Source organism: Sitophilus oryzae, unplaced genomic scaffold (assembly GCF_002938485.1).
Source record: "Sitophilus oryzae breed Bouriz unplaced genomic scaffold, Soryzae_2.0 scaffold_158_pilon_pilon, whole genome shotgun sequence".
NCBI classification, from domain to species: Eukaryota; Metazoa; Arthropoda; class Insecta; order Coleoptera; family Curculionidae; genus Sitophilus; species Sitophilus oryzae.
The window spans coordinates 670,597-694,385 of NW_022146269.1; the positions used below are offsets into that span (position 1 = coordinate 670,597).

Consider the following 23,789-nt stretch of genomic DNA (forward strand, 5'->3'; position numbering starts at 1 on the left):
CGCTGGCCGAGTGGCACTTCGACGGTTAAGTCGGCACGAAATTAACCATTCCCAACAAATTTCAATTCGAATTTTGCGCATGCGTGTTTAAACGTTCTCCTGACATTTTTTAGGTTAGTTGTTGGTTTTGATTTTGGAAGAGTCAAAATCCGGGACAGTTGTTAATTAAGTTTTCAAAGTTTTTATGTTTAGAAAAATGGAAACAAAAACGTCATTTATTGATGATTTTTTTCTAAAATGTTTTTTTTTCTAAAAAACTTTTTCTCGTCATTAATATGGGTCGGACACCCCATTTTTTGGGTTTTGGTAAACCCCTTGGTTTTCGGTCAAGCTAATTATTGAGCTGCAACAATAATTGCCGTTTTTTTAACAGCAAAGCCACAAGTCCTAATAAGATAAGAATAGCGTCCTTCACTCATTTTTCTTTTAATAATTATTTACTTTTCACAGGAAAATGGCTTGTAACAACGACACAAACAAAATAATTATTAAAATTTAAATGTCAAATTTGTCATAATTGTCAAACGAAAATTCCGTGCTGAAGTGGAAGTTTGCAGCTTGCAAGCTTTCAATCCAACTTCAACTTGCACTCTGGCGTCGAATTTTGTTGTGAATGAGTACACTGAAGTACATAAGATAAGCTTGCGTGCCAAAGTACGACTCGGCCAGCGAATTGATTTAGAATGTAGCTTAAGCTTGGCCGGCACGGCGCGGCGTTGCACACTTTTACATATTTTCTTTTAATCAAAATATTTTAGGAAACAAAAATAAATTAATTATAAATATACAGAGTTGTTCACCACATACGACACGGGGTATTGTAGCTAAACGATTAGATTTTTAAAAATTGTAAGTTTTGGGTTCGTTGAAGGACTAATAGAGCTACAATTTAAAAATATTTTTACAAGATACAGAGTGTCCTAAATAAATAAAAAATATCAAAGTTGTATTTATTTAAATGGAACACCCTGTATATTATTACATTTTTAGTTTCTACGATTAAAATAAAGGTAAATTTGATTAAGGTTTATTACACTTAAACCCTGCCGTTTTTGAAATATTTTCAATTTTGTGAAATTGCAGTCAAAATTTTAAGGCTTCCAAGGGTATCAAAGTATTTAATACTAAATATTTACTGAAGTTTACTTATTGACCAGTTATTGTGTTGCAATAATAAAAATTATACTACCTTATACAGAGTGTCTAAAATTTTATTTTAAATAATGACTAGCTTTAAGCGGCAATAACTTGTTTAATTTAAATGGAACACCCTGTATATTTTATGAGAATCAGATGCACAATTTAATTGTCTATCAAATTGTATTATACCATTTTTTACCTACCTCTTCAAGTTTCCGTAGAAAATTCATTTTCTTGTAATTTAAAACTCATTTATCAATATACCCATGGAATACTAACATTTTAAATTATTTTTAAAGATGTACCAAATTTTTAAAGAGTACAGATACTAATATTGTCGATGTAGTTTGTTTATTTCATTAAAAAATAAACAAAACTGTTTAAATATTTGTTAAAGAGGACCAATTAATATGATTCCAGTATTCAAACTACATTGATTGACTGTGTGCGTTGATTAATAATAATTGCTCCAGATACTAAAAAACTGAATTTTGTATGTGTATTAGACAGCGTGGTAAAAAAACTATATTATACCATAATAATAATAATAATACGGTTTTGAACGTAGACGCTAGGCAGCGCTTTCTTACAATTTAACAAACATAGCGCGATTATGTGTTATTTTAGCTGACAGTAAAGAGTACTAAAAGCTTAAAAAGTCAGCGAAAACCGTATCTTGATATCTTCTTTCAAACCGAAGATATTAGCAAAATTATAATAAATACCAAAAAATAAGTCCTCAATTACCTTATTTTTACAACACGGTATCAGTAGCTCTCTTGATTAGGCCCATTCTAACAAAAAAATAAGATAGAAACAGTTAGTTTATTTTAAAAACGACGAAATACCAGAATACCATAATACCAGATGTATTAAAATTTAATAATTAAGATATTAATAATATACTCTGTTTTTTTTCTCAGGTAAGATTTCGACAGACGATGACAGAAGAAAAGCAGATGACGTCCCATACCAATCTATTTATTTTACTAAAAAAAGTTTCTAATAATTTTTAAGTTAACTATGGATGAGTTTAATTATAAATTCGTCATGCGTCGTCTCTTGTTATTTTTAACCAGTTTTATTGGTTTATTTCAAAAATGACAGATCGTATTTCAATTTTATTGGTTTGACGGAACGATAAACGACAAACGGACGCCGATGCGTATGAACTCGCCTTTAGATTTTTGACGTTTGTCAAAGTCTTGCCAAATTATAGGTTAGAATTTTGTGTCAACTTTTAGTCAAATACTGCGTTTTGGAAGATGATGCATTTTGATTCGTGTTATTACGTGTGTTTTGTGTCTTTTGAAGTCAAGTGGAGGAAAAATCGAGTGAAAATTAACTGTAGACCCAGAGCACAGTTTATGGTTAATACTCGCTGCCCAGGCAGAAAGTCTTATACACCAATAAAGTTACCATCAATAAAGTTTGTATACCATTTCGTCGTAGATAAATGCATCTCGTATATGGTAGAAGGATCATACTAAACACATACTAAAAACTGGAGTAGCTGTAAAATATCGACATCACACAATAGGTAAATAATGGATTTTAGTACTGCAGAAAAATAATGTCAAAAGGTACTGGTTTAAAAAAATTAAGATTAAAGTTAATTAATCAACCTTTAAGGTATAAAATTTGGTAAGTGTTATTATTAATAAAATAGTTTGTTTTATTTATGTTGTTTTATTTATTCCTGTGGAATATTACAAATTCCAAATTTGTATTTGTACATAAGTTATATTGATAAATATAATCATAAATGCCGGAAGTTTCATGAAGCTTGGAAGCATTTTTTTGGTATGTGGTGTCTTGTTCTTGTTTGTTTTGTATTAACACACCGTTTTTTTGTTAAATAAAATAACTCGATTACATTTTTTCAATTTTATACAGTTTTTTCACAATATTTTGAAGTACCTAATCACTTGTCTTGTCAGTCAAATTTTGAATATATTAATTTCCTGCTAAAATGTGTTCCAGTTGTACCAACTTATTTCTTTGTAAAATAAAATAAACTACTTTGAAAATAAAATGACAGACACATCTATCACTGTCACGGATCTTCTCGTTGGACAGACTATAGTGAACAAGAAACGATGATTCAGTGAAATCATGGTAGGCTTTGCAAAAAAGTTGCTTTTCGCGTAATAGTATAAACGTCAAATTGTTATTAGATCAACATTTTGATGGTCTTTGCAGCGTTTTTTTATGTTTTAAATGCTTTTTCAAAATGACTTTATTATTTGAAGTAGTTGAAGTTGTTGGCATTTTTTCAATCCTATGGCATTAGGTTATTAATTTTGAAATATATTTATTTCAAAATTAAAAAGAGGTAGAAAATAGAAAAAAGGTAAACTTGCAAAAAAAATGTATTCATATTTCCTTCTTTGTATCCTCAATGGAAACAGTATATTTTGTAAATACAAAAAATGTACAATAAAAATAATATTACTACAAAAAACAAGTGCAATATAAGATCGTTTAATAAGTATAAAGGTACATTTCAGTAATAAATTTACTGGGCTACATTCCTAATATACAAACTATTTTCTTTATAGTTAAAAATAGAAATAACTATAACTACCACAGTGTGCATTATTAGATACCGATGAGATACTAGATTACTGATTTTATTGCGCAGGAAAACAAATACTTTTTGACTTTGGCTGTGAAGCAATTTAAAGTGTCAAAGCCACAAACTTCTAGTCGCTGCCAGTAACTGACTATCTGGAAAGGAATCGATACATCAGCTGATTGAAAATTTGACACGAGATATTCAAATTTAAAATCAAGACATTCAAATCAATCAAATTAGCATTGAAATATAAAACAGAGAATTACGAAAAAAGGCTAAAACCAAAGCAATCAGAACTCATTGGTGCAACGTTGTATCGACTGGATAGTCAGTTGCCGGTAGCGACTTCCAACGTGGACCCACAGATGCCCACAGCAATACGCAAAAATTCCATCGTCTGATCTAATGACATTTTTGAAGAGTTTTGCGAATATAGTAAAAATGTAGCAGCAGGGGGTCCACCGAAACAGAACTATCGAAACAGCGCTCAAAGTCTTTTTTTGATTAAAGTAATTTTAATGACTTAAGTAATTTTTCGAAAACTGGCTTGAGATTTAAAATTCAAGTCTTTTTCAAAACGATTTGTGATTTAAATAGTTCAATAATTGAAAATAGAAAAAGATTTAAGTCATTTTAGAAAAGACTTAAAACATTAAAAACATTTAAGTCTTTTTAGAAAATACTTAAATAACTTAAAAAAAGACTTTTTAATAAATCATTAAAAAGATTTAAGTCTTTTTATAAAAGACTTAAGTCAGATTTTCATATATTTTTATGAAAAATGTTTAAAGCAGCGTTTCTTTGTAAACAGGCGGCAACCAGGCAGCGGATAAAAACAATCTATACTAATATAGGTATAAAATCCTTAAGTGCACAGTTAGCCTGGGCCAAGATGTCAAGAAAAAAATATATAAAGTTTGAGTGTTATATTTTTTAAATGCTCATACCTCTGGGTTTAAAAAAATATTAAAATGAAAATCGCCGACGTACAATTGGGGTCTCTACACAAATTTCAAAAAATATACTTTTTTAATCAATATTAAAAGCTGCGCACAAGTTTTGGTAAGAATATTCAAGGACCATTATCACCTAAACGAACCTGTTGCCCCCCTTTTTTTGAAAATAAGAGATTGGGTCTTCACACAACTTTAAAAAATATATAATTTTTTATCCAGTGGCAAAAGCAAAAAAAGTTATTTCTTGTAATTAGTTTGAAAGGAACACACTGGTGAATAAATTGAATAGATTTTTAATACTTATTTTAGGTCTATTCTTCAATTTTTATATAATATTTTACTTTTAGTGTGAAAATTAAAGATATTAACCAAAGTAGGCTATGCGGCCAAACGTAAACAAATTGGCACGAAACAGTTGACTACACAGTTTTCTGTCAAAAGTTCAGTTTTATTTAGTTTTGCATCGTCTGCTTATATGTTAATGTGGACAATTTTTTATTTTTTTGTGATGTCAGAATCAAAATCTAATGAAAATGTAGACGAGTTTGCTAATGTTACATTTTGTCAAAAACGGTCCCATAAAGAGTGGCGATCTGCTGTATGTTATACATGTTTTAACAATGCTACATGTTAAAATTACAGGTAAATTGTTTGGTTTAATAATGGATATATCGCCAAATTACAGCATTGATGACAATTGCTTGCGTAATGTTGTGTGTGGCAGCTGCTATACAAAATTAAATAAATAAAAACTGACTAAAATTGTGGACTACAAAAAATTTAAGGTCAGAATACAACGAAAGGAGAATTTATGTAGCTGTAAAATATGTGAAGTTGCCAGGTTTAGGCCTAATCCCAGAACTAAAGTAAACAATACGCGATCACCAGTGTGTCCAATAACAAAATCTGTTGTTGGTAGACCTAGGTCTGAGCAAAAATTAAAAACATTTATAAAAATTGCTGAAAGCTGGCTAAGAAGTTCTGGGATACAATTAGACCATTACAGCAGATTTAATGGAAATAATGCCAGAAACTTGCTTAAAAAAGTTGACTTAAGCACTAGATCCTGGTATGACTGTAATTAACTTACTTTGTAACAAAACTTTATTTTATTATTGTTATTTGGACACTAAGCCCTTTGCTTACTTTTTTTAGACAACAAATACATAGAGGTATTTTGTGCCTTCAATGATGTGGTAGCCAGCTGTTTTGGAAAATATATTGATACCAATTACGAAGCCTATACAGGGTTGTTCACCACATACGACACGGAGTATTGTAGCTAAACGATGAGATTTTTACAAATTGTAAGTTTTGGGTTCGATGAAGGACTATTAGAGGTACAATTTAAAAATAATTTTACAAGATACAGAGTGTCCCAAATAAGTAAAAAATATCAAAGTTGTATTTTTTTAAATGGAACACCCTATATATTATTACATTTTTAGTTTCTACGATTAAAATAAAGGTAAATTTGATTAAGATTTATTATACTTAAACCTTACCGTTTTTGAAATATTTTCAGTTTTGTGAAATTGCAGTAAAAATTTTAAGGCTTCATTTCTCCAAGGGTATCAAAGTTTTTAATACTAAATATTTACTGAAGTTTATTTACTGATCAGTTATTGTGTTGCAATAATAAAAATAATACTACCTTATACAGAGTGTCTAAAAATTTATTTTAAATAATTATTAGCTTCAAACGGCAATAACTTCTTTAATTTAAATAGAATGCCCTGTATATTTTAGGAGAATCAGATGCACAATTAAATTGTCTATCAAATTGTATTATACCATTTTTTACCTATTCCTTCAAGTTTTCGTAGAAAATGCATTTTCTTATAATTTAGACCTCATTTATCAATATATCCATGGAATATTGACATTTTAGATTGTCTTTTTGTATTTAGAATTCATTAAATATTTAGTATTAAAAACATTGATACCCTTGGAGAAATGAAGCTTTAAAATTTTTACTGCAATTTCACAAAATTAAAAATATTTCAAAAACGGTAAGGTTTAAGTATAAGAAACCTTAATCAAATTTACCTTTATTTTAATCGTAGAAACTAAAAATGTAATAATATACAGGGTGTTCCATTTAAAAAAATACAACTTTGATATTTTTTATTTATTTGGGACACTCTGTATCTTGTAAAAATATTTTTAAATTGTAACTCTAATAGTCCTTCAACGAACCCCAAACTTACAATTTGTAAAAATCTCATCGTTTAGCTACAATACTCCGTGTCGTATGTGGTGAACAACCCTGTATACTAAAATTTTCCGACAAAATAAGAGATACGGAAATCAGTTTTACTCCAAAAATTCACGCTGTTGTTCACCATTATAGGGATTTTGTTAGTATTTCACAGAAAGCATTGGGCTTTTACTCTGAGTAAGCCTCAGAGCAGGTGCATCATTCTTTTAAGTTTTTCTCAAAAAACTTTAATTTAAATCCGAGATAAAAAAACTATCAAAAAATCTCCTTAGGAGTGTTGCTTCCTACTACAGTAACCATGTTTAAAATTTATTTATTTACTTATAGCTAGTACCTAATTGTTTTCTTCCTTTTTAGTCTAAATTCAGTTTGTGTTTAATTGCTAGTTTGGAGTTTTACTTGTTTACTAATACTTATGATCATAAAGTAAAATTTTATCACCAAAATATTAGAAAAAAAATATGTTTTTGCTTTTTCCATTAGATTAAAGTCTATTTTTATTTAAATTTGTACAGAGACCCAACCTCCTGGATTTAGAAACAGGGAGGGGGGCAACAGTAAGCATAACTTTTGCTGATGATAGTCGTTATTTATTATTAACAAAACTTTTTACGCGCTTTTTACTTTGGTTGAAAAAGTTTTTTTTTAAATTTGTGTAGAGACCCCAATTGTACGTCGGCGATTTTAATTTGTATATTTTTTTGAAGCCAGTGGTATCGGCATTTAAAAAATAAAGTACTCAAAGTTTATATTTTTTTTTCTTGACATCTTGGCCGAGGCTAACTGTGAGTGACTGACATACTGATTAATCACGATCCTGATCAAACCACTCAACATAAGAAGCTCAATTTTGGCATACAGGTTAATTCTAGGGTGTAGAGGTTCGATAAGAAGGGATTTTTCGAAATTCCAGTTCTAAGAGGGTGAAACCACCCCTCAAATATTACAATATTTTTTATTTAAAAAACGGTCAAGTTTCAGAAAAAACGCTTAAACACGTATATTTTATTTTGTTTTTTACATATTTTAAGATTTTTTAAAAATGTATACAGGGTGTTTCGAAAAATGTGGTCATTGATTAATCACGATCCTGCTTAAAGCGCTTGACGTAACAAGCTGATTTTTGGAAAACAGATTGATTTTAGGGTGTAGAGGTTCGATAAGATTTTTCGAAACTCGAATTCTAAGGGGGTGAAACTATCCCTCAAATATTAAATATTTTTTATTCAAAAACCGGTGAGTTTTTCGGAAAAACTCTTAAACACGTATATTTTATTTTGTTGTTTTACATATTTTAATTTTTTATAAATTTATACAGGGTGTTTCATAAAATATGACCACTGAGTAATCACGATTCTGTTTAAACTGCTTGACGTTTGATGCTGATTTTTGGCAAACGGATTGACTGTGGGGATTGACATTGCTGTAGATCGTTAATGTCTTATTTGAAAGCGAATAGAGTATCTCCAATAAAAATAAAGATATAAAAATGAATCAACAAATCGAGAAAAGACACACCTAGATGATAAAATGATTTTAATTTTCTTGCATTGCTATATACATATTCCGCAGGGTAATTCAAACTTTCACCAAAATATCTGATAGCCAATCTGATAGAAAATGTTAAGTTAATAATTCAATGATATTCTAGCATCTCAGTATTTAACACAAAATTATAAAAAAATACAAATTGTATAATAAAAATTAAAGAAAAATTATACCACAGTTTTTTCTATGGAGCCTCAGTCCCTGATTCGTAGTATATCCTTTCAAACAAACATCGCACACATAAGGTCTTTCACCGGTATGAGTCCTGATATGCACTTTGAACGGCGCAGTTTGCCTAAATCGCTTTCCGCAATATTCACAACTGTAGGGCCGCTCCCCAGTATGGATTCTCTGGTGACAGTTCCTTTCGCCAGACTTAGCGAACCGTTTGTCGCAATAGTTGCACTCGTACGGTTTGTCTCCGGTGTGAACCCTCTGATGGACGACCATTTTGTTTCTCTTCGCAAACCCCTTACCGCAGATATCGCACAGGTGACTCTTCTCTTTCGGTTTCGGTGTAGCATGAGCTTGGTTTATGTGCCGTTGCAACGAAGCAATCGATACAAACCGATTTTTGCAGTAAGTACATTCGGTGGCATGGTCCTTGCCAAGGATCTCTACCCTGTGAGCTTTCAACTGATGAGTGGTTACTGATTTGGAATAGGCGAACTTAGCACCGCAAACTACGCAAGAGAAAGGTTTCAGACCTAGATGCACGTTACTGTGCTCCTCGCAAAGAGTTTTACTATGAAATCCTCTACCACATGTTTGACAGTTATGCGAAAACCGTTGCTGATGCTTGATGTTGATGTGTTTCATAAATAAGGAAGCATTGGAAAACTTAAGATCCGCACAAAGCGGACACGTAAACTGATCGTCGTCGTTGTGAGTGACTTTCAAATGTTTGCCCAACTGGAATAACGTTTGAAACTTATTCTCGCACAGCGGACAGTCGAATATTTCGCCGTGGGCTTTCGTATGTTTTTCCGCTTCATCCTCATCCTTAAACTCTGCCGAACACGTATTACAAATAAAAAGCTCTTGCAGTTCGTCGAACGTGTAAGAATGTTCTTCGACGTAGTCTTTTTGAATGTGTTCTTTTCGATGTTCTCTTAGTAGTTTATACATTGGAAATACCATAGGACATTTTTTACAAAGATACAGCTTCTTTCCGGATTCTAGTTTTACAATACTATTTTCCGAATTTTTGGTTGTTCCTTTTACTTTTTCTGTGTCGCATTTTTTCTTATGTTTATTTAATAGTGCCTTAGTAGTAAATTCTTGACAACATTTCTCACATTGGTACTTAACATCGTGATCCACATAATCGTCATCGCTGTTGTATTTCATTACGTCCAATAATTCTAAATTGTTTTTCTTTTTGTTCCTATTTAACTTTGCTCTAGATCGAAGATTTTTTCTTAATGGACGACTATTTGCCCTAAAAATATATTTACATTAGAATACGAGCCCTAACAACTAAATGTTCGGACAAACAAAAATTTATTAAAAACCTTTATTTTCATTAACTGAATTATTTACATTTAAGAAATACATTAAAAATATATTAAAATCTAACATTTCTAATGAGTATATAAATAGTTTGGTTTCTATAAACATTAAAATAAACTGTAGGTCAATAAATAAACAAAAATATTGCACAATATTTTGACAACTAAATGTTCGGACACTTTAAAAAATAACTGTTCTAATATGGCGTTACATCGGCATGAGCTTTTGAAACTACTGCATGCCTGTTTGGCATTGTTTTTATTAATGATTGACATATGCCAGAGTAAAAATTTTGTCATAATTCACTTAATATCATCATCAAATGGGCAACGGTTTCTTGGGGATCGTGGCACAATTTTTGTTTTGTTTTATGCCACATGTCTCGATAACATTAAGGTCCAACCTGTGCGAGGCCATGAGGGGACCTTGATGTTCATGTCCCTAAACCATTTTTAAGTAGTTTTAGCCATATGGCATGCCCCGCCATCCTGTCGGAAAATAAAATTCATATTCTGGTAAAGGTCTCACGCACTTGGCACAAAACGGTTTTTCAAAATTTCTTGATATTTTGACACATTAGTTGTGCCTTTCTACGACCTCATACCTTCCTAGACCCATTGCGGACATAAACTCTAAAAGCATAATGTCTTTAGGAAATTCCACTGTACATCTTTCATAAATCCTTGAACTTGCAGTTTGCGATTAGAATTATCAGTGTCGGATTGGAACTTCTGATGTCACAAACTACAAAAATGACATTAAGGTAAAAAAATTAATTATTTCCCAATCCGACGCTAATAATTCCAATCGCAAATGGCAAGTGCACGGATTACATGGGCACATGAGCCACCTTAATATCGATATAATAAATATAATCGAACACCGCTAGAGTGTCTATTTGATAAAGATTGCCTCAAAAGGGCAGTGAAATTTACTAAAGGCATTATGATTTGAAGGTGTATGTCCAAAATAGACCCAGAAAAGTATGAGGTGGTAGAAGGCATAATTGATGCGTCAAAAAATTAAAAAATTTTGAAAAATATTCTTGTGTCAAATAGGAAGGACACAGGTCCTTGTAACCAATTGTTCTGGTAAAGACCAGGACAATAATTTTATATTTCAACAGGGTGGCGGGGCATGACATACAGCTAAAACTACTAAAAAATGGTTTAGGGACATGAACATCAAGGTTCCCTCATGGTCTTCGCACAGTCCGGAACTTAATGTTATCCAGACATGTGGCATAAAACAAACCAAAATTTGTGCCACGATCCCCAAGAAACTGTTGCCCATTTGACGATGATATTAAGTGAATTATGGCAAAATTTTTATTCTGGCGTATGTCAACCATTAATAAAAACAATGCCAAACAGGCCTGCAGTTGTTGCAAAAGTTCATGCCGATGTAACGCCATATTAGAACAGTTATTTTTTAAAGTGTCCGAACATTTAGTTGTCACGATTTTGTGCAATTTTTTTGTTTATTTATTGGTCTACAGTTTATTTTAATGTTTATAGAAACTAAACTATTTAAATACTCATTAGAAATGTTAGATTTTAATATATTTTTAATGTATTTCTTAAAGGTAAATAATTCAGTTAATGAAAATAAAAATTTTTAATAAATTTTTGTTTGTCCGAACATTTAGTTGTTAGGGCTCGTAATTCAAATCATTACATTATCATCAATTAAAATAAAACACTGTTTTCAAAAGTAGTTTCCTTTATTGAATCTTGTAAAAAACATAGTGATAATTTAATATTTACATTACAGTTTATTTTAATTAAACATAAATCTAAACAAATCATGTTATGGAATATATCGGTGAAACATTTTTATTAACCGGAAATAGGAACACAAATAACGAAGAAAGTAATTAATAGAAAATTAATTACAATTATAGAATTAAAGTGTCAATAAACTTATGCACCACAGACACGACTTGTTCACATACCGTGTTTCTCAAAAGTGTATTTCCCATTTTACTAACAATGTACTGTTATTTCACTATACCGGGTGTTTTTCAAAAGTGGCTCACCCCTATAACTTTTTATTTTTTCAGATAATAAAAAGAAATTTGGTATTTAGTAGGGTTTCCGAAACCGAATTTCGGTACCGCGCCTCTTATACAGACACGAACACAAGTAAAGAAAGCAGTATAGGTAACTTAAATTTCATATTAAGCAACATAAACCAACTTAACTGAATTTGAGACAACCAAAAATATTGAATTAAAAATGAAAATATCTATTAAAACATAACATAATCAATATTATAGCAACTGCAAAAAAGAAAAGAAACAGGAACAATAACAAATAGCACCATTAGTTATTTAGAAGAGTTTGATTTCGACCGCTAAAAAGTATCAAAGGACTTCCTAAAGTAACAGAAAAATATTTTTTTAATTATTGTTACCGAGGCCCGGTTCTCGTGATGGCCAAAAAGATCTGAACTAGAGGTGGGAATTCTAGTTCCTTGGGAGGAACTAGTTCCTCCAGAGTAATAGTTCCTTGAACTAGGTCTTTAGTTCACAATAGTTCCTGACTAACATTGACATCCCCCTTGCTTGCTAATGCGTTTCGTTGTCAGTCAGTCAAAAATTGCATTTTTCCTCACTTCAAGCTTTTTGTTTTTGTCCAAAAATTCAGAATATCTACTTCGTTTTATAAGATATTTCTTAATTTTAGGGACCTAAAGTGAAACATTCCTATAAAATATTTAAAAAACAAACTAAAAATCAAAAACAGTATCCACGACAATTTCCTGTGGTAATTACGCCGCGCCGGCTGTGGCAATAGACAAGGCCGAATCCATCGTCGTCGCCTTGTATTATATCTCGGATCTGCCGACTGAATAGATTCCCGTGAACTAGTCTATTAATAGTTCCTCTATGTCCGAATCCGATAACATACGGCTGGCACTCCCCACACCTGCCTAGCATCAATCGCGCTGGCTGATCCATACGTAAACTAGTCTTTTATTTAGTTCCTCTAGTTCCTTTAGGTCCGGATCCGATAACATACGGCATATGGCTGGCACTCCCCACTCCCCACACAATCTGCCTACAATCGGGATACGCGCAATCGGGATATATCGGTCACAGTCTCGATCCCGGAATAGGTCCTGAGGAACTAGTTCTTTGAGAAACCAGGAACTAGTTCCTTTCATTCCGGGGTCGGAATAGTTCATTGGAACTAGTTCGTTCACGAACTACACACCTCTAATCTGAACCCTAATTGGTGGTATTAATTTGAGTTTCCGGAGCATTACTAAAATATTTTCGTTCAATGATTGTGGAGTTCGTCAATTAGCAAGCAAGGGATGGTTCTTAAAAGCAAAACCGATAAAAAATTAAATTTCAAATGAAAATAATATCAAATTATTAAGTCATGATAAAATAAACATGAACACAAATAATGAACACAAGCGAAAAAAAAAAAGAAAAAAACACATAGGTAGCTTAAAAATGACATTAAACAACATCAACCAACCGCGAAACCAACTTAACTAAATTTGAAAAAAAACTTAACATTTTCAATTAAAGATACAAATACCTATAAAAACATAACACAAAAAAAATATAACTAATACATTTAGCAATATTATGCTTAATAATATAATAATAATAATAGCTCCCGTATACCGGGTGTTGCATCGTCGAGCGGGACATAGGAAATCCCAAGTAAATTTTAATGGGGTCAATTATTAGCTTCTCTAATTATTTTAGAGAATAATTCTTATTTAGGTTTATTGAAGAGCACTAAAACGCACATTCAGAAGAATAACTTTAGATATTTTTGATTAGCCAGTTTACGAGTTATCGATTTCTTTTTAAATATTTCTCCTTTCTTATGGCCCTGTATTTATTTATGAGCACCAGTCAAGGTAAAAGATAACTGTCAAATGAAGTTGTCATTTCAGAAATTTATCTATTTAGTGCTTTATTATTATTATTAAAAACTCATACCTACATCGAAAATATTAGCCATGAATTACACTACCAAAGAAAAAATATTGATGATTAAATGGTATTATCAAGGAAATAGTTATCAAAAGGTGTCGGACATGTTTGCTGCTCTGTATCCGAATAGACCAATACCTGGAAAATCTAAAATCGCAAGGAATATCCAGAGATTTGAGACCAAAGGTACCCTAATAAATAACTGCAGATGTGAAGCAAGGAAGGAACAAAGAGAAGATGCAAGAAATGATATCGACTTGGAAGTTTTATTGTGCGTGGAGGAGAACGATGGAAAGATCAGCACAAGGAAACTTGAGGATGAAATAGGAATAGATCACACTACAGTGTTTCGAATTTTTAAACGACATAAATACTATTCCTTCAAATATGAAAAGCACCAAGAGCTACGAGATGGGGACGAAATACGGCGGCAGGCGTTTTGTTTTGATATGATTGAAAGAGCAAACACGGATAGGGAATTTTTAAAAAACATATGTTTCACTCACGAATGCACGTTTACCTTAAATAATGAACCCAATGTTCAAAATTATCGATATTGGAACAAAGAAAACCAACACATTTGGAACTACTCGAAAATCATATTTTACCTGCTTTACATGATGCCGCTGGGGAAAATCAGGAAGTTTGGTACCAAATGGATGGCTGCCCGGCACATAGTACCCTGGCTGTTCGGGAATATTTAGACAATAGTGTTAACGGAAACGTCATTGGCCTAAATCATACAGTAAATTGGCCAACAAGGTCTCCTGATATTTCGCCAAATGATTTCTTTCTCTGGGGCTATTTAAAAAACAGGATATACAAGGATAAAAAATACCCAAGTCTAGACGAGTTAAAAAATGCTATTTCTGCCGAATGCAATAGAATTTCAGTTTACCAACTAGCGAATGTAAGAAGAGAATTTTATGATCGCCTGGGTTATTGTCTAACAGTCTAGCTTAAATCCTAAAGTTCTAACAATTTAATAGTACCTAAATTAATAAGTTATTGAATATTGTAATAATACTATAATTAACCTTGTAATTGATTACTTTATTTTACTTTAATTCATATTAATTTGTATTTATAAATACATCTTTAAGATTTCCGATGTAGGAATGAGATTTCAATAATAATAAAGCACTAAATAGGTAAATTTCTGAAATGACAACTTCATTTGACAGTTATCTTTTACCTTGACTGGTGCTCATAAGAAAGGAGAAATATTTAAAAAGAAATCGGCGATAACTCGTAAACGAGCTAATCAAAAATATCTAAAATTATTCTTTTGAATGTGAGTTTTAGTGCTCTTCAATAAACCTAAATAGAATTATTGTCTAAAATAATTAGGGAAGACAAACACCATTAAAATTTACATGGGATTTCCTATGTCCCGTCCAACGATGCAACATCCGGTATAGCGTTTAACGCCTTGGGAGTAGCAAGGTACAGCTTGCTATACTAGAGCCGTTCGGTATACAAGGAAGGTAATGTGGCTAGCACTACGCTTCAACCGCCTATTAATAATAAAATAACATATTTAAACTTCAATAATTGCTAATAAACATTATAGAAACTTCAAAATAACTTCAGAAGTAATACCAGTAAGAGATAGCACCACTGCTTATTTGGAAGAGTTTGATTTCGACCGTTAGAAAGTATCAAAAGTAAAAAAACGCACGTAAAGAAAATTATTATTATTGCCGAGTCCCGAAAGTACCGAAAGAACCGGGAATTAATAATTTCGAGTCCCGGTTCTTACATGTCTCAAAAGAACCGGGAATTCCCGGTGCTGAACCCTAGTATTTAGTACATGACATAAATCGGGATTGATTGATCGGGTATTCAATTGATTTTGATCACACGCCACTGTTTCATTGAAAATTACTACAACTTTTGATTCTTAAATGGTTTTAAATGGTACTCTTTTTAAACATTACCTGAAAAAATAAGAAGTTATAGGGGCGATCTACTTTTGGGAAACACACGTGAAAATTTAAATATAATCTTACGATAATCTAAAATGCAATCAATGCTCTAAGCAGTTCAAAAATAGTGCAAGTATGAGATTCATTTCATACGATTTATTATTCCAAATATGAACAATACCTATTTATAAAAATATAATATAGTACATTGTAGATAGCCAAATATATACTAGATATATACAGGGTGTGTTAAGGGGGTGATTCCTGGACGTATTCTAAACGGCTATTCATAAAAACTTTATGAATATGTGTCCTAAACGTCTTAATATTTGAGATACAGAGTGATAAAATTTTCCAAAAAAAAGATTAGAGTTATTATAATTTTTTTTTCATAATAACTCTGATGTTATTATAGATATCTTTATAAATCTTAATACACGTCTTTTATGCATCGAAATGCCTATTTTGATCTACAAACAATTTTATTTATTTCAACCAGTGGCATCCATACGGGTATTGCATTGAATATTTTTGAAGGAAAAAATTGTACGCCACTAACTTTTCAAAGAATAAAAAGTATTTTCAAAATCTTCATTCATTTCTAAACAATTTTCTACTATTGATTTTTTGTACAGGGTGAGTCAACGATAGAGTAAAGTCCATTATCTCATTTGTTTCGAGGTTTACAAAAAAATGTTTAACATAAAAGTTATAGGGAAGGTTAAGATACACATTTTAAAATTATTACAGAGTATACAGGGTGCTTCAAAAAAGTGTGGCGGATATAGCATATGTTTTTTTAAAGGCAACACCCTATTTTTTATTTTATTTTTAGATTCTGCGTAAAACTTTTTTATATATAATGTTATATACCTAAAATTAACAGTTTTTGAAATATTTAAATTTGTTTAAACAAATGTTAAATTGCAGTGTGGCTTTTTCAGATACTGGCTTTTGTCAAAGCCCTGGGACTGTATGATGAGTTATGATTCAAGAAAGGGGGACACAATGGATCTGTAAGGTCGAAGTGATTAACCCCCCTCCCACTCATTCTAAATTCTAAAAAAAAATTCTAATAGGGTAATTGTATTAAAAATATGGGTAAAAATAGAAAAAATGGGAATAAATCGCAAACAATTAAAAATAGGTATATGACATACCTAATAAAAGTTCAAGAGTTTTGTAAAATCTATCAGAAAAAATGATAATATATATAAGAACTCTATTTTTCTATGCTACGTTTTCTTTATCTGACGTAATAAAAAGAGAAAATTAGCAATTAAAATTTTGTAATTGTTTAGAGTCGATAATTTTGGCCAAGGTGAGCTCAATACATCATGTAAAGCTTCATCATGTGATGATACTCTTGCAAGTATGATAATCTCTGAACTAAATATGTTTATTTCTTAATACTGTATTTGTTTAAATATCTAAGAAAAGTTAATGTGCAAATTTATATAATGTTATAAAACGTAAAGTAGTGTCTAGTTTTATATTTATAGAATGTCTAACTTCACATTGCTGCATATCGTTGTTTACTTTATATTACGCAATAGATTTCCTAACTTCATGTAACACTGACCTCTGAAACTGACTAAATCGACCAATATATTATATAATGTGTGTTTATTTTAATTTATATTAATGTCAGGCCTCCACAATCCTTCCTTTCTTAAAAGTTTTGGATGATTAACCTTCGTTACTTTTATTGGCTCTATCACACTCTGTATATTATTATCGAATGTGACTTCTGGTCGAAGGTGACATATTTTCAGACTTGCGACAGTGAAGTTCTTAAACTCACACTTAGATATCTAATAAGAAACATTTGAACTAGTTCACCGCTCACGTTCGTCTTTTAAAGAATAACCTCTTTCCAGACTCTGCCACTTTTATCTGCATATATAATCAAAAATAAATATACAATATCAGCATATTTCCAGTTTCTCTTTGCATTTATGGAAATATAAAATTGGCAGTCATTTTACAGTTGTACTGCTAGACTTCCAACTTCTTTATTTGTCTGAGGCCAATTCTTTAGTAGTGAAGACTTTCAGTTTCTAGTATCTGGAAAATCTACTAGACAATTATTAACAGTCATGAGTTTCTGATGATGTTCCGTAACGCCTGAACTTCCGAGGTCAACAGCATACTAGGCTAGTAATAGTCAAATAATAAGTTTGTTGTTGGTTATTGCTGAGGTGCTCGATATAGTTACGTAACGTCATAGTCAGTCTATAAAAAAAACATACTCTATATAAACATTTTTTTATTCAAGGTATGGGAGGTCACATGATCATCGATATAGTATAGTCTGTGGTATAGTGCAGCTAATACCTTTTGTAGAGGTGCAAAATTACACAAATTTCTATTATCGTTCAAGTAACAATGAATATCTAAATGATATACATTTTATTTTATTTTTGTTTCATAACTTTGTCAATAAAAGGAGATCATCATAATATCAACATAAACTAGATCCCCTATTATACTCATTGAGAATCTAATGAACGATTTGTTTGCTTAAAGAAATAATTATAATTTATGTATACATTTTAACGTTGTTTTGAGACTAATTATAATATTCTATAAATTAGAACATGAGGCTATACTTTTGATAGACTATCTTAACAGGTATATTTATAAAAACTGATGTGTATTTTTTTTGGTGATAAATGTAAAATGAGTTGATTACTCTTGTAGTAGTTTGCATACAGAAATAAAATTGAAATATGTTATTTGTTAAATTTGTTCGAATATTTAGTTTTCTATGTTTACCTGAAACTCATACGTAAGAATATCTATTCAAAACATAAAATGAAAGCAATACAGCACAAAAACATAAGTGCCTTTGTCAAGCTAACCTAAACGAACAAAAATCGATAAACAAATTCTTAAAAAAAAATATCTAGACACTAGATCTACCTACGCAGATGAAAAGTGTAGTTATCAGCTTACTGAAAATTTAAAATAGCAATTTCTTATGTGTTATTATTACTGAGCATAATTTATATCAAAACCGGACTGGGGGTTTTGTATTTTGTAATTTCAAGAGAGATATTTAAGCTAGAGCAGAAAACACTTTGTAGATGATTATCACTACTTAGGTCACAGCATGATGCTGTGCATAGGTTTCAATAGCAACTGTGTGTGTGTTTGGCAATGGTTGTTTTACTGCTCTCACATATTATGGATTAATTTGGTTTGATATTGATTTTTTTTAAGATGGATTTTTCTTGCTTAGAAATATTGAATTAAGAAAGCTTTTAAATAAAAATGATTTATTGCTATTTGAGATTAAACATGTCCAGTCAATGTAAATTTAAAAACAGCCTTAAATGAGTGTTAATGATTAAGAATAGTCTAGAAGTACTGAAAAAATATGTTTATTTTCTACTACACGAAGGTATAGTCCGAAAAGTTTATATCGGTTATATTTGTGTGTGAAAACTGGGTTTTACATTTAGTCTATTGTAACATTTACTGGCATGTAGTTTAAAATGATTTGCTACATAATATCTTGTTTGAATTAGAACTTTATTACAGCTATCATAAGGAATATTTATATTTTCAGAGTCGCCTGTTTATTATTTCTATTCTCAGATTTAAAATATTGAAAGTATTTTTTTCCAGAAATATAGCAATGATAATTTCCGTAGATAAGTTTATTTTTTTTAATAAATAAATCTTCTTTTGAGCTGGTCGTAATAAAATGATTTACAAATCAAATAATTTTAGAAGAGTAAACGAAAGGAACAATCACATCAGTACAATCAAAGCAATGAACACATATGCAAGCAAAGTTGGACTTTACTACAGCAGCACTCAAATGACAGATCACACCCATCCGGCCACTAACAAAAATATCATTCGCTTGAGCTTGAGACATTAGATGTTGTTGAAAGCCTAAGAAAATTTAGAATTTCTGTAACAGATTCTAATTCGTTAGAGACAGCTAAAACAAAGAAAGATATGATTTTTTTTGAATTGCTAGATGGTGGCTAGAGTTTCGAGAGTTTCATCTTATGGTGGATTATAGGCTTGGTAAAAGAATGAACCATATAGACGCACTAAGGCGAAAATCTGGTGTGTTGACTAGGTTTTATCCGGACAACTTACAGATGAAACGATAAGACAAATCAGAGAAACAATTTCCATCAACAACCTTCAACAACTGACCACAAGAAACAAGCATATAAGAATTAGAGCCAGAGTAAATTTAGGGGTATTTTTCTACAAATAACTAAAGACTAGAGGACGATAGCCGTTGATAAGATGCGTTCCTAGCAAGACTTGGAGCAGTTTCGGGGGAAAACAGATAGTGAGAGTGGTGAATAGATAGTAAGAGTGGTGGTGATGGAGTACTCTTTCCAACCGAGTACGATGAGAACCAGGTAGAGATATCTCGAGGCGAGATATTTGCAGGATGGCCGAATATAAGAACTCTATTTTTCTATGCTACGTTTTCTTTATCTGACGTAATAAAAAACAGACATTTCAAAAGCCGGAGCGCAATGGAATTTCGAATGTAAACAAAAACAAGCCCAAAATTCATGCTACCTGCACTTTGCAAAAAGGTTTTAGATAACATTCAATACAGTATCGCCGTCTAAAACAGTATTAGACAGCGTCAGAGAAAGAAGTGGTACGCGCTTATTAAATTAAAACTATTAAAGTTTCTGAGGTTTAATTAAGGTTTTGTGGTAGTTCTGAGTTCCATTGCCGTGCCGAATAAGAAGTTTAATTAAGGTGAGTTTATTTTATCTCACTGAGCAACAGTTGGTTACTGTTTATTGTTTTTATTGAGATATATTATATTTCTGAATCTCAGATAAATTTTAAGATATTTGATTGAATATAAAGAAAAGATAATTTGCAGATGATAATATTGAAGTATTTCTTTATAGTGAGTTATTTATAATTTGTCTAAGTGACTTTAATAGAAGATAAGAATATATTTCTGTATTTGTATTATCAAATTGATCTTGAATGAATTATGATTAGCTTTATTATTTTCTACAGTTAGCCATTGGGGCGTAGTGACCCTGTGTAGCGTAGTTAGACTTGAAGAGTAGTTCGTCCTGTAGCGTAATTAGCCTTGACAAGTAGTTAGTCCCGCAGCGTAATTAGACTTGAAGAGTAGTTAGCCCCGTAGTGTAGTTTGACTATTAACTTGTATATTTTTTATTAGCCTGTGTGGCATTTTGATAGCCTGTGTGGCTTGTTTTTTTAGCCTGTGTGGCATTTGATAGCCTGTGTGGCATATTTTTTTAATAGTCTGTGTGACTAGCCTGTGTGGCATGTTTTTTTGGCCTGTGTGGCATTTTGATAGCCTGTGTGGCTTGTGTTTTTTAGCCTGTGTGGCATTTGATAGCCTGTGTGGCATATTTTTTTAATAGTCTGTGTGACTAGCCTGTGTGGCATGTTTTTTTGGCCTGTGTGGCATTTTGATAGCCTGTGTGGCATTTGATAGCCTGTGTGGCATATTTTTTTAATAGTCTGTGTGACTAGCCTGTGTGGCATGTTTTTTTGGCCTGTGTGGCATTTTGATAGCCTGTGTGGCTTGTGTTTTTTAGCCTGTGTGGCATTTGATAGCCTGTGTGGCATATTTTTTTAATAGTCTGTGTGACTAGCCTGTGTGGCATGTTTTTTTAGCCTGTGTGGCATTTTGTTAGCCTGTGTGGCTTGTTTTTTTAGCCTGTGTGGCATTTTGATAGCCTGTGTGGCTTGTTTTTTTAGCCTGTGTGGCATTTGATAGCCTGTGTGGCATATTTTTTTAATAGTCTGTGTGACTAGCCTGTGTGGCATGTTTTTTTAGCCTGTGTGGCATTTTGTTAGCCTGTGTGGCTTGTTTTTTTAGCCTATGTGGCATTTGATAGCCTGTGTGGCATTTTATTATTTTATTTAAACTTGTATTTTTAAGTTGGACTATTGATAAATCATTCAAGTACCTGTTTAATTTTAAATTCACTTTATTTTAATGATAACTGGTAACATTGTTGCTCACACCATGTTTTTTCTTTAATTGCAGGTAGGTCATCTCGGTAGCTGGGTCATACAAGACTTTTGTTGCTATACAACGTTTGTCCATTTGCAGCGCCCAGATCAAAGTTGGCTATTACCATTAGTAACGTACCGTCTATTAGTATTATTTTTATTTTATATTATTAGTTGTATTTTATTATACAACATTTACGCCCTTTAAATTTGTTTTATGGTTTTTATTTTTAATTTGAGTTGACCGCCTGAAATAAAAAAAATGTTTGGCCCTTACATATATAGGGTGTCCCATTTAAAAAAATTGAGATTTTTTAATTTTAAGCAGATGAAATTCAGAAAAATATTTTGAACACCCTGTATCATTTAACTAAAATATCTTTACATATATCTTTTTTTTCATCTCTATAAAACTCCCCTACCAAATTTTGGTACTCCAACATCAGAAACAATAGCACCACTGACAATTTTTTACCACACTGCAATTAAACATTTGTTTAAATAAATTGAAATATTACAAAAAACTATTAATTTTAGGTATATAACATTATATATAAAAAAGTTATGGAATTTTACGCAGAATCTAAAAATAAAATAAAAATAGGGTGTTGCATTTAAAAAAACATATGTTATAGCCGCCACTTTTTTTTGAAGCACCTTGTATACTCTATAATAATTATAAAATGTGTATCTTAACCATCCTTATAACTTTTATATTAAATATTTTTTTGTAAACCTTGAAATAAATGAGATAATGGACCTTACTCTATCGTTGACTCACCCTGTACAACGCTCAGTTTTTGCTTAAAAAATAAATTTTACAGGGTCAAATCGCCAAAAATGTGATGCGGTTACTCTTGTACTTTGCTCTTGTGTAGAAATCATTTCTGTATCGGCTGAATGTAAATTAAGAGATACAACACAATTTTTTTTGTACACCAAAAATATAATTTTTGAGCATAAAAGAGAATACTTGATAAATATGCAGCTACATTATATTAAAAAGAAAATGAGAAAAAAGATTTATTAAAACAAAGTAGCATTCATATTTAGTGATTAAAAAAAATCAATTCTTGTTGAAAAAAATAACAAAATATAGCAAACACGGCAATATAGATTAAAAATACAACGGGATCCCGATTTGGAATCCCTAGTTGGACGTACATGTTGGAAAATTATCTTCCTAGTAAGGCTCTGCTATTTAAGTTTTTACAAATGTATGAGTTTATTACATTTACACTAGTGATTACCTGTTATGGTAAATCAAAACTCTTATTCGACAAATATCTAGTCAAATTTTATAATCCAAATATACATAAATATTTTATTTATCAGGTACTGTAAAATTATCATCAACCTACAAAGAATGTTAAAATCCCTAGCTGATAGCTGATTCTTGTATAGATCATCGGTTTTAATCATATCACAATGATTAAACATATACTGAGTGCGTCTCAAAAGTGTCTCACCTCTATAACTTTTTTATTTTTTCAGATAAAAAACGAGATTCGGTATGTTGTTAGTATATGACATAAATTAGGATTGATTGACGTATTCAATTGTTTTTGGTCACTTCCTGTTTCACCGGAAATGACTACAACTTTTGATTTGTAAATAGTACCCTAGATATTTTTTTACTTTATTCGATAGAATTAACATTCGATAGAATAGAATGACATATCATATGTCAACTTTTAACATTTTCGCATATGGTTTATTTGAAATTATAACTTGCGGTTCGTAATGAAAATTTGACTCGAAATACCTAGTGTGTGTTATCAAACTATTTCACATCTATTTTTCCAAAAGGCTCCTTGATTAAGAATTAGTGTTTTTAACATAGCCATGGCACTCTAGATTGAAATTTAAAATAGGATTTTTTATTAAGCAAGAATGTCAAAAGTTGACATATGATATTTCATTCTATTCAGAACGTCATTTTCTATCG

The 23,789-nt window shown here is 31.3% G+C and overlaps 1 protein-coding gene across 1 annotated transcript; it reads right to left on the reverse strand.

The window, feature by feature from the left end:
• Positions 1-8,255: 8,255 nt before the first annotated feature.
• On the reverse strand, positions 8,256-9,878 carry LOC115879900 (zinc finger protein 271-like). Its single transcript, XM_030896941.1, has one exon. It carries the CDS (start codon positions 9,791-9,793, stop codon positions 8,600-8,602), a length of 1,194 nt encoding a protein of 397 aa, XP_030752801.1. The 5' UTR covers positions 9,794-9,878; the 3' UTR covers positions 8,256-8,599.
• Between the last annotated feature and the right edge of the window lie 13,911 nt (positions 9,879-23,789).